Raw genomic sequence first — 13,196 nt, 5'->3', positions numbered from 1 at the left:
TGAACTGAAGAGTCTCAATAAAGCATTTCTGCATCCTAGATGGGATTTTCAAACTCAGGCCCTTTTGAACTAAAGGGCATTATTGATACCAACTGATCTATAGAAGTTCTAGTTCCAACTGTATTAATTTAAATTAATTTACTTTCATGTATACTAATTTAATAATATGACTTTGAAGAATATTATATTAAATTATTATTAAAAATATTTTTAAACAAATGCAAGTTTCAGAATTAATTCTTACCATATTTAGTAATTGCATGTGTAAGAGTAAGGAATGTCATTGAGACTACAAGATTAAATAACCAATTGACTGAAGTGGAGACAGAATAGCAGGTACCTCGAGCCCACAGAGGATATATCTCAGCGTTAATTGTCCATGGCATTGGGCCCATTCCTAAAATGAAGAAAAAATTTTAAAAAAGTAGTTTACAGAGCAGAAATCTATTCATGCATATCAAAGTTACTTTTTCTGTAGTAGTTAATTATATAAACTGGCTTAGATGAAATCTAAAAGAGCTAACACTTTAATCAGTGCACTATTGAGGAGATGTGCATTATTCACAATTTATCTAGCAATCTGCATATAGTAACTGCATATTTTAAACTGATAAAAACTTGAATACTTTCTACAACTTTTTGTGCCAACACCAAAATCATTTATTCTAGACATTTACATACAATTTAAACCATTGTTTAATGGTCTGTGACTAGTGGTGTGCTGCAGGGTTCTGTTCTTGTACCACTGCTGTTTAATTTGTTCATTAACAATATAGTGAAGGATCTAAGAGGAACGGTTCATTTTTTGCTGATGATTGCTGGTTAGGGCAAAGTGAATGCAGATGTCAAAATCTTGCAGGATGATTTGGATAGATTGGAGGTCTGGGCTAAGGAGAATGGATATCAATTTAATGTGACAAAATGTAAGGTTATGCATTTTGGGGTGAAAAGATTAGCAGCAGTATACCATATTGGTGGAACTGTACTATAGGAGATTGATGAGGCCAGGGACTTGGGAGTGTTGGTGGATAGGGAGATGAAGTTTAGGGGGAACATTGCAAAAGTGGCCAAATCAGCTCATCAAATCACTTAGTTGCTGAAGAATACTTTGACGAGCAGAGCCAAGCAAGTTATCGTTCCTCTGTACCGAGCCTTGATAAGACCTCATCTCGACTACTGTGCCCAGATTTGGTCACCTAGGTTTCTTCTTGTTGTGGGGGGGAAGTTGAGAGGATCCAGAAGAGAGTGACCAAGATGATAGCAGGTCTATGGAATGAACCTTATGAGAACAGGTTGAATATCTGTGGGTTGCAGAAATTGGTTGAGAGGCAGAAAAGAGGAGATATGATTGAGACATTCAAATTGCTGAAGGGTTTCTATAGGATTAATTCAGAGGATATTTTTGAGATCAGGACTGGTGGTAGTAAGACTAGGGGACATCTATGGAAGTTGGGCAAGAGTGTGGTTAGTAAGGGTGTTAGAGCTGGGTTCTTTACTTTTAGAGTGATAAATGAGTGGAATAAGCTGCCAGAGTCTGTTGTGGGTGCTATGACAGTGAATGAGTTCAAGGCAAGGTATGATAGATACTCTGAGAATGTCGAATAGTTGTGTGGACAATGTTTAGGGCCTCCCTCGATGAGTGTAAGGACTCCTTGGAGTCGCCCGTAGTAATAATAATAATAATTGTTTTTGTAAAGTAAAAGAAAACTATAATATACACCAAGGCATTGTGAGAAGCACTTCAATTTATAATTTTTTAGAATTATTTGTTAATGTTATGTCATTCAGTTGCTTGCAGATAATACAAAGTTGAGAAGAGTCATAAGGAATAACATTAATGACCCTTCAAGAAGATTTAAACATTAAATAGACTTAGATTGAAGAGATAAATGGGGTTGCTGTTTTAATGTTGATAAGTACAACAATTTGGACTTGAAAGTATAAAGTTGTATACTATAGTGGTGTATCTTCTTTTCAAGAAAATGCTGTGAAGGATTTGATTTTTTGGGGGAAGGGTGAAGGGCTTGGTCAATAGAGATCAGAAGTTCATATGCACACTGTAAGAGAGTTGTGATAAAGTTTAATACTAGATAGATAGCAATTATATATTTGGTGATGGGTGAGATCAATATAAACAAGCTCCATATGGAAGAGGAGCAATACCATTGTTCCTCTTATAATGTGATATATAATATGTGTTCCTAAATATCAGTGAGTTAAAGAATTTTGTGCAATAAAATTAACAGGGAGTACAGGAATAATAAGACTGAGGCAGAATATTCAAACCTGTAGAATAAAAAAAATAATAACAACAACAATAACAATAAATCCAATAAAAATAATACTAGACTTAATTCCTAACAAATAACACAATACAAGTATTATGTTATTTATTAGATGAAAAACCCTCAACCTCTCTATAAGACCTCTGCTAGCTCACCTTTAGTTGAAAGAGACCTGATAACAGGCTACAAGTGGGGTTCCACAGGACTCAGTACTGGGACCTATATTGTTTAACCTTTATATCAATGACATTGTCCGTGGATTGCAAGGGGATATTCAGTTGTTTGCGGATGATGCGAAGCTGGGAAGGGTTATTAGTAATAGTGCAGATGTGGTAGCCCTGCAAGAGGATTTGAATAAGCTAGATAGATGGGCAAATGAATGGGGGTCAGTTTAATGCAGCAAAATGTAAGGTCTTGAGGTTTAGGACACATCGATGGGACGCTGCATACTCTATGAGAGGAGTTAAACTGGAGTAAGTAGGAGAGACAAAAGATCTGGGTTTGATGATTGATAGAAACCTGAAATTCAGGGGACATATTGCAAAGGTGGTGAAGGTAACACAGAGGATTGCTGATAATGAGAAGGACGCTGACCTGCAGAGATAAGAGTTATCATTCCGTTGTATAAGACCTTGATCAGACCACACTTAGACTATTGTTCTCGGACAAATTAACTGTGGAAAGGGTACAAAAGGCGGATAACAAAGATGGTATCGGGACTGTACAATGCTAGTTATGAGGATCGGCTGAGGGAGTGTGGACTGCAGAGTTTGGTGGATAGAAGGAGGGGTGATATGATTGAGACTTTTAAACTGTTGAGAGGTGGTTACAGGGTTGACACTGGGGAGTTCTTTCGCTTGGTTGAGCAGCAGGAAGGAGTCATGACAAGGGGGTCATCCCTGGAAGTTACAAAAGAAAACTGTGAGAAAGAGGGCGAGGAGTGGTTTACTTGCATGGAGGGTGGTTGAACCATGGAATGCATTGCCTGATGGAGTGGTGAGAGCAAGAATGGTCAATGCATTTAAGGAGTGGTATGATAGATTTTGTGTTTCCTAGGAGGGACCTCCCTCGATGAGTCTTGATAAGACTTGTTTTTCTTAGAAAGGACCTCCCATGATGAGTCTTTTGACTCCATGGAGGCCTGAATAATAATAATAATAGATTCCTCATGTCATGGATGGAATCAAACTCAGGTCTTTCCAAACAAAGGGCTTTGTCCATACTGAATGAGCTACGGAGTCTCAATAGAGTTTAATGACTTCACATCACTTGCCTAAGTATCCCATACTGCAAAGCACATATCCATAAGGATATATGCTTTGCTATGCATTGTGGGAAGGATCACTATCCAGACCAGCTCTGACTTTTATTGAGATCTCATTAGTGGGAGCCAGACCCAGAAGTGATATTTTGGAAATAAAAAAAAAAAAAAAAAAAAAATCAGCTAACGCCTTTTTATTCCCGTATACGGGAGTAGGCGAGGCCATTTAGCCCTATCTAACTTTTGGAGACTGAGTGGGCAGTTCAATCTCCACTGGTACCCAATCAGAGACAGATGGCCCAAGGCTATCACTAATTAAGCGGTACGCAGTGAAGAGAGACGGCTCAAATGTGCCGCCATCTCGTGGTCACTAACCCTAACACAATATATTTAATGTCTGAAATAATGTGGGTTCTACGGTCGATTTTCTTGAGTTTACAGGACGAAAAACCCGAGTTTCCGGGAGGAAAAACCTGCTTGCCTGTGCCAGAGATCGACTAACTCAGGAACCGGTCGAAAAAAGGCTTAGAAAAATTTCCTCTAGTCGCCGACTAGACTCGAAACCAAGTCTTCCTTCGTGCGGCCAAGCGCGACGGTGTGCCAACGCCACATCCGCTGAGCTACACAGGCTCTCTTTTTGGAAATATGACTTCTGCATTACTTTAACAAGTAGTCAAACGGTGTCACACCTTATTACTAAAATACTCTCAATTAAGAGATAGATGTTGAAAATTTTTCCACTTTGTTATACTATAAATTAAAGATGCCAAGAAATTATATTCTTGGTTTAATCCTTTCATCAATCGTTTATTGAGGTCTCATCAGTGGGAGCCATTCTGGCTTTCACTAATGAGACTTCAATAAAGGTCAAAACCAATCTGAGTAGTTACTTTTCCACCATAATTCATAGCATTATACATGTCAGTAAGGATATGTTCTTTCCATTATGGAATACTAAGGCAAGTGATGTGAAGTCAATAATCTTTATATATGATTGCCCAATTGTGAAGTTACTTCACATATAAACTTTATTTGCTTACACTTGGAATAAAGGATTAAACCAAGAATATAATTCCGTAATTTTTGGAATAGGCCTAAGGAAGGATTGGAATAGGCCTAAGTTCGATTCTCGTCGCGACGGGAGGAATCTTTATCTGGTCGATTTCAATCGATGGTGAGTTAGCCGATCTCATACGGAGGTAGCAGGGTTTTTTCTCCCGGAAACTCGGGTTTTTCATCCCGCATACATACAAATCGGCCCTTCAGAACACACGCAATTTACAGACAAAAATTACTAGTTGTGGTGGTGTTGGAGGTGGGTGGTAGATGGCGTTGATTCGTAGTAGAGGTAAGGTGTAGAGACAGTTGAAGATGTCCTCCCGCGATGAGTCTTCGGACTCCTTGGAGGTATCAGGAATAATAATAAATAATAATAAAACGCCCCCTTCAAAAAAAAAAAAAAAAAAAAAAAAATTTAAAGAAATACAGTACTGCAATAAATTATTTCTTTAGGTCTTGTTTTAATCAACTTTGCAGCACTTGCAGTTTTTTTGGCTAAATAACTCTCTAGTTTACTTTTGAAAAAAGTTTAAGTTTCTGGGCATTTGGTAACATGGTGAGCTCTTATGGTGGGCAATTTGGCAAGCTCTTATGGTGAGCAATGTGGATTCCTTAGGCCTGTTTCTTTCATGATACCACATGTTCTCTTGTTTCTTTCAAATGCTTTCTTATATACTTTTATGAAGAAAAGTATATAAGGTATTGGGTATACTGGGGGTGGGGAGAAGTTGAGATGTGTGTATGCGTTTTGTATTCCTCCATGGGTCACTACATTCAGCCAGGTGGTGTTCTTCACATCACCTGGATGTGAAGAACATGAAAGTCTTGCAATAGGGCAGTTTCATGGAGAGTGGAAGGAGGGGTAAGACAGTACCATTGTCTAATGGTGGTAGAATGGAGGTATCAAACTATAGGCCTGTTTGTATTTCTTTTATAATTAAGATTTTGGAGAAATTGGTAAGAATTCATATAGAATTGCATAGATGAGGATAATATTATTTATGCAGGTGAGCATGGATTTAAAAGTGCACTCTTGTTTTAGTAATTTGGTTACCTTTCACACCAGAGTAAAAAGAGCAGTGGATGAAGGTAAAGCATACATTGTCATTGTTTTAGATTTTTCTAAGACATTTGACAGGGTACCACATGACAAGTTGATTTTCAAGTTGCATCATAAGGGTTTGGATATAAAGTTAGTGAATTGGATTAGTGATTGGCTCTTTGATAGATATAAGAGAGTTGTTTATGGGGGAGCAGTATCAAGGAAGGTTACAAGTGGAGTTCCATAGGGTTCAATAATGAGAACATTGCTGTTCAAATCTTTATGTCAATGATGTCACAGGACTACAGGGAGATGTTCAATTGTTTGCAAATGATGTGAAAGTTTAATAATTAGTGAAATCTCTTACTCTTCCCCCCCCCCCCCTTATTGGCCACACTACATCACACAAAAATCTCTCTTCATTAATGAAATAAAGAGCCAAAAGGCTTCACTTTGGCAACGTAAAATTATTTAAATTTAAATTAAGGAGATATTAAATCCCACACTATTTCAAAGCCGAATAAGAAACTCAAAGATAGAAATCAAATCAAAGAGTTTCATGCCGAATATATATATATATATATATATAGCAAACTATAAAAGTTTCGGCAAATTGTAGTGTAAACTAAAACACATGGTTCAATACTAGGGTAACTCATAGCAAAGGTGGGTCAAGTTCTGATCACTATTCTTAGTATTTCCCATAATGTAAAACACATCCAGGAGATGTATGATGTTATACATTATGGTGGAGGTCACTACCTAGACAATGGTATTTGCTGAGAAGAACATGAAACAAAAGATACAAGTGGATGGAACTGATATAGAAAATGTAGAACAATTCACATATTTGGGAAGTAAACTGACATATGACTTGGACTGTAAAAAAGAAATAAAGATCAGGATTGCAAAGGGAAGAACAAATCTGAAGGCCATGGATAACCTCCAGAAAAGTAAAGTGATCAGTCTGCAAACAAAACTAAGAGTATTGGAAACATGCATCTTCAGCGGTGTACTGTACGGATCTCAAACGTAGGTAATAAATAAGGAATCAAGAAAAAGAATTTTGTCATTTGAAAGAACTTGTTACAGGAAGATTCTAAGAATAGGATGGGTACAGAAAATCACCAATGAAGAGCTCTATCAGAAGATACAACCAAAACAGAATCTAATGCAGAAGATTATAAAACAGAAGCTGCAATTATTTGGACACATCTGTAGAATGAGTGAGGACTGGAAGACAAATACATCTATGTTTGGTATTTTATGGTTTCAACAGAAGAGGTAGACCATACAGAGAATGGATAGACGATATAAAAGACTGGTGTGGAATGGGTGTACAAAAACTGCGACACTGTGCACTGGACAAAGAAAGGTGGAAGAAGATAGTGAAACAGGCATCAGACATCAACGGGCAGTGAGCCCATGATTCGTGATGATGATGATGACTACCTAGACTGGTTTTGACCTTTTTTGAGGTCTCATCAGTGAGTAGGTAGACCTAGATAATACTGAGATTATAGTGAATACAACTTACATACTTTGCTATACGAGTTGTCAAAAAGGTGCACCAATAAATTACTGAAATAAAGAGCCAAAAGGCTTCACTTCGGTGATGTAAAATTATTTAAATTAAGGGGGATATTAAATCCTACATTATTTCAAAGCCGAATAAGAAACTCAAAGATAGAAATCAAATCAAAGAATTTTATGCAGAATATACATAGCAAACTATAAGAGTTTCGGCGAATTGTAGCGTAAGCTAAAACACGTGGTTCAATAGTAGGGCAACTTGTAGCAAAGGTGGGTAAAGTTCTGATCACTATTCCCTAGTACTTCCCATAATGTAAAACATCTCCTAGGATAGATATTTATTCAGCATGAAACTCTTTGATTTTGATTTTTAGAGGGACCTGTGGCATAGCATAATTATTACAAACAACACGTCATTTTTGATTTCTATCTTTCAGTTTCTTATTCGGTATAGTGCTTGATATTGGTTTTGAAATAATGTGGGATTTAATATACCCTAATTTAAATAATCTCTACCCATTTTAAAATTTCGATTGAAGATCTAATTGTTATTACCGTTAAACAAGTGCTAATATCTTATTCTTATATATCTAGTCAGCTTTGACATCACCTCATTGTTGAGTAACATTCCCTTAAATGACATCTTATCATTTTTAAAAAGTTCTTTCTCCTGATATTGATCAATCCCTTACAAACTATTCTTGATATTTCTTTTGGAAAAACAAAAATCGTGAGTATGGTTAATCAGGCCTTGCAGATATGAATATTGCTCATTTGAATCAGTTGGAAAAACACCATCACCACTACCATGCTCCACTGCAGCAAATTTAGAAGAGAGACTGTTTTTAGAATCTGCAGCTGCTCTCAACAATCAGCCTAACCAGAATAAATATGATTGCATAAAAATATTGTAAGAATTAAATATTTTTAATTTTTTCTCATGACTGTTTCGCTCCATTAAGCCTCCAACTTGATCCTAGGTTCCCAGTGCTCATTAAGTCCTATAAACCACTATTCCCAACTTCTTTTTATGAGTTTGGTCCTCAACCATGCAATTTTATTTGCTTTTCCTCTTGAAGACCTTCTTAGCTATAAAGCATTAAATATATCATGAGCTTAATTTCCCCTAGAACTCTCCCCCTAAAACAAGCAATAGCATTTAATCTGACTTCCTCTAATTATCAAGTTTATTCCATTCATTGTACACTTCTACTCACTGACGTCTAGCCCCACTTCCAGAATTACATCCTTACCTAAGTTTTATATGAAATGATGTAAAGCAATATCATTAAATGTTTCAGTTATATTCTCCACATGAATACCTGCCAACTACTTTTATCAATTAATGTTATGCTCGCAAAATCATTGCTTCTTCTACAAGCCACATATTGAAACAATTCCCTAGGATTCTTCTCATTAAACTGATTGATGAAGCACTGTTCTTACTGTATTTTCTGTTTCCATGCCACAAATGAAATTCTATACTGTTTATTTCCTTCTACCTTATTATTGTATTCATAATGCCTCCTTTCAGACTACCAGCCTATTTTCAAAATGCATATATTTTTCATCTATCCTACTTATCTCCTCTTGTTTGATATATGGTCACTCAAACATCAGATATTAAAGATTACCAGTCACCCATCACAATGATCTGTTTATCACACATTCCTCAATACGTAATATTGCTACAATGGTCTCTTGATCCTTTCCATTGTAGAAGGAATGGATGAAAGTTTTTGGACATGTGGAGTGAGTTTGAGGGAAACTGGATTTGTATAAGAGGGATGGCATACATTTCAATGTGTTTGGTATCATGAGTCTTGAAAAAAACAACAACTAATAACTGGTATGAGACCTAACACAGAGTCAGGGAAACTAAATTATAATGGGAGGAATGGTGAGAACATGAGTGTAAGAACGACAATGTTATATAATTGTGCTAATGATGGGAATGGGCATCATCATGGAAATAATTATGAGGAGAGAACGATTTTGACTGTGTTCATCTAGTGCCTTACGTGTCTTATGCATGCTGACTATTGCGGAGCTCTATTCTTCCCTAGAAGAATAGAGATCTGTGTCATACAGACTACAGACAAGAGATCATGCAGATAGCTTACTATGTCATTACACGAATACTAGGAGTATCAGAAACAAAGGGGGTAGAGTTTGTTGCCTTGGCCAAAATGTTGGGACCTCAGAGATTGTAGGCATTAGTGAGACCTAGCTACCAGAATCAGACATACTGGTACTGAGACCCTGTGAAGTGTACAGTCTTTTTGGGAAGAACAGACAGGATAGGAGAGGAGGGACATGCTGCTTATGATATCAGATGACTTGAAACAGTTAAGTGCCGAGACCTATGACTGTAATACTAGTAACAGTTTTTCATGTGGCAGTGAATTTGAAGCCATCTGGTATGAGGTGGAATCTAACAAGATCAAATACAAAGTAAGGTGTTGTTATAGACCTGGTGGATCAGTCATTGCTAGTAATAAAGAAATGCAACACCAAATAAAGACAATGGGTGTGAAAAGAGTAATCATAATGGAGGCTTTTACCTGAAACAAGTATTCTACATAATAATATTTGAATCTTTCTTGAGTTTAAAATATTATACAGATCTTAAAATTGTTTGTATCAAAATGCTAAATTGAAAATGTCATAATTCAATAAAATGCACAATGATATTCTATATTCCACCATTTGTTAATTCAAGAAAAAAAAAAAAAAAAAATATATATATATTTGTATATGCTTTACACTGGATAATGTTTGATATGCAAACATTAGTTGACCTATATTTTGAGGCTGAAATTATGTAAAATTTAAAATTAACATTGCATTAATTTTATTTACTCCAAATTTTATTTACTTGAAAAGTAAATAAAATTTGGAGTTCTGAATCATTTTCTTCAGTAATCATTATAGTATCATGATAAGGCACTTAATGATTTTCTAACTATAAATCTCACCAATTATACACTGCAAACAAATTTTAGATGATCAGTTGTTGGAAAAAATATGCAGTTATTACATACCAAACTATGGTATTTTAATAGTAGGTTGCTGAATCTTGCCTCATAACTCACCAGGAGCAAAGAAAAACAAATATAGAAGAAGTCCAAACAATATCATCCAGGAATATGAAGAAGGACACCATTCATAAGCCCAAGTATATGAACTAGATGCATTATTACAGTGACTAAAGGCCGACACCTCGGTATAATTTGATACTTTAAGACAAGTCCCATTTCCTGGTCCATTATGAGAGTCCATAAAACAATAACCACAATGAACATCATTAACACACTGGGAACAGGTACTAGAAAAAGAGAAAAAATAATTTAATATTATAGCAAAACAGCAGATTTTAAACATTAATTACAGTGAGCAACAAACTGAAAATGTTTGTTTTGCCATGAAGCGAAAATTAGTTTGATTAATTTTGACACATTGAATTTGAATATGAACTTAGTTGCATATTACTCTTCAGTTTCCAAGAATTAAAATTACACACACACACACACACACACACACACACACACACACACTCGGGTCTCTTTTTATGCGGTGCACGCCCACAGATATGAGACCTTTCGACACTTCTGCACATGTCAACAGAAGGAGAATCCATTCCGATAATAGGGTAATCCAGCATTTCCCAAACTTTTCCTATGACGAAAACACTTCACAAATCCTGAAATTTTCATGGAACACCTTGGCTATTTTGTAATGTATTCATTAATAATTAATTGTTAATTTAGCTGATTTTTTATTATTAATCAATAATTGATCATTAATTATTAATTAATAATTAAATTTGGCCCAATCGAGGAAAAAAAGCACAAAAGAAAAGCAATTTCTTTGGAAATGAAAATTGCAATTTTAGATCGCTTAGCAAAAGGAGAGGGATCTACAGTGATTGGTAAGTATTTTAATTTAGGCAAATCTACTATAAGAGCAATTAAAAAGAATGAAGTCGGAATAAGAAAATCCGTCATTTCTAGCACAAAACTAAGTGCCAAATTATCATCATACTCAAGAGATGATTTATTAGAAAACATGGAACGAGCGCTCGTAATTTGAAGAATTAACTCAAAGAAGAATTTCTATAAGTGGTTATTTAATTAAACAAAAAGCTCTTCGGTTTTCATAAACAGATGAAGCAATTGGAGCCATCTACTTCCACTTCCCAGGCTGATAAAGAATTTTCCGCTAGCAAAGGATGGTAAACACACCAAGTTTTTAAAAAGGAATGCACTTCATAAAATGAAGATTACAGGCGAGATTGCAGCAGCAGATGAAGCAGCCGCCAAAAATTTTCAAGAGAAGTTAGCCAAAATTATTGAAGATGGTGGATATTTTCCTGCTCAAGTGTTTGATGCTGATGAAACAGGATTGTTTTGGAAGAAAATGCCTAGTCGAACTTACATCACAAAGTCTGAGAAAATGGGTTTAAAGCAAGCAAAGATCGAGTAATGTTGTTACTTTGTAGCAATGCATCAGAAGATCGAATGTTGAAACCCCTCCTAGTAAATCGATTTCTAAGAGCATGTCTCTAAAAGGCAAAGATCTAAAATAGCTACCAGTACATTGGATGGCTAATACAAAGGCCTGGGTAAAAACTGCTGTTTTTACCCAGGCCTTTATATTTTACTGAATGGTTCGATAATTGCTTTGTACCAGAAGCGGAAACATACGTGAAGCAAAAAGCTCTCGATTTTAAAGTTTTATTAATTGTTGACAATGCACCAAGTCATCTGCATTTAGAACATCCAAATGTGCAGGTATTGTTTTTTCCACCCAATACAACAAACATTATTCAGCCATTAGATCAAGGCATAATTGCTACTTTTAAAAAATATTAAAAATATTTAAAAAATATCATGGAGAAACTAGAAAATGAGACTGCTTAAATCATGTTGCATCTGCTATCGCTGAAATAAGACCACAAATTTTAAATGCTTGCTGGAAAGCAGCTTGGCTTGGATGTATTGAAAACAGTGCAACCATCTACATTATCAGCTGAAATCATTACATTGGCACATGAAATTGCTGGAGAAGGTTTTGATACATTTAGCCAGAACGATGTAGACGAATTGCTTGTGGATAATGCCTTAAGTGCCAATGATATTAATGGATATCTATTAACTTTAGATATCATCGAAGATCCAGAAAACGATAGTGAAGTGGAAAAAAACCTGTCCCCCTCACTGCAAATATAATTCGAGAAGATCATTAACATGAAAATGATTTTCATGTTAATGACACAAATTCTGAATGAGCCTTTAAATTCTAACGCGAGCTGAAGTCTGGATATCGCGAGCTGTATAAAAAGTTAGTGAAATCATCATTGCAAAGTTTAATCACCGATTACATTGTCAGAAGAAAAAAAATCAGCACAGAACGAGAGTGAAGCTAATTCTGTTTGTGAGGAATCATTCCCTTTACCATACAGATCTGATGCACTGACTCTCTCTTCTGGTGATGAAAGTGATTCTGCACCAGTTCACAAACGTTGCTGAATATTGTCTAATAGCGATGATAATTCTGATGATAAAATGTTAAAAAAACACGTTATTTTTAATAAAATTAAATGAATAAAGCTTTTAAACAAACTTAGGCATTGTGCGACTTTTTTCCTTGACTACTTGTATTAGAAACTAACTCATTTTTGGGAATGTTAGTCAAGTGAGTAATATTTATTATCCAACTAGTTTCACCGATTTTTTGCTATCAGCATCTTCAGGGATACAATTGGTAAGTGATATGAAAGTAACAGACTAGGTTTTAACTAACAGCTCTAATTCATACAAAATTTCCTAAAAGACTCATCAACAAGATTCTCTTTTCGGATATACCACAAAGACAACATGATGACACCCAATACATCAGCACTAACTATTCCATTTGTTAGTACCATTTTTAAAAAATTGGCTATCCTTCTAAAACCACACAATATTAGAGTAACATTCAAGCCAGTCAACACTATTCGGAAATTTTTAAGATC

General features: G+C 35.6%; 1 protein-coding gene across 1 annotated transcript in view; it reads right to left on the bottom strand.

Moving 5' to 3' along the window:
• The window catches only part of LOC150109937 (proton myo-inositol cotransporter-like), a 373,837-nt gene that overhangs the window by 9,453 nt on the left and 351,188 nt on the right, over positions 1-13,196 (bottom strand). The window contains exons 7-8 of the mRNA XM_090399830.1: positions 10,276-10,508; positions 245-397 (exon numbers count right to left, since the gene is read on the bottom strand). Of these exons, the coding sequence (XP_090255956.1) occupies positions 245-397; positions 10,276-10,508 (386 nt within the window). The remainder of the gene's footprint in view (positions 1-244; positions 398-10,275; positions 10,509-13,196) is intronic.

The sequence above is a fragment of the Typopeltis vanoorti genome, chromosome 1, assembly GCF_054136105.1.
Source record: "Typopeltis vanoorti isolate ZY-2024b chromosome 1, IOZ_Tvanoo_1.0, whole genome shotgun sequence".
Classification (NCBI taxonomy): Eukaryota; Metazoa; Arthropoda; class Arachnida; order Uropygi; family Thelyphonidae; genus Typopeltis; species Typopeltis vanoorti.
This window is presented reverse-complemented; position numbering and strand designations above follow the sequence as displayed.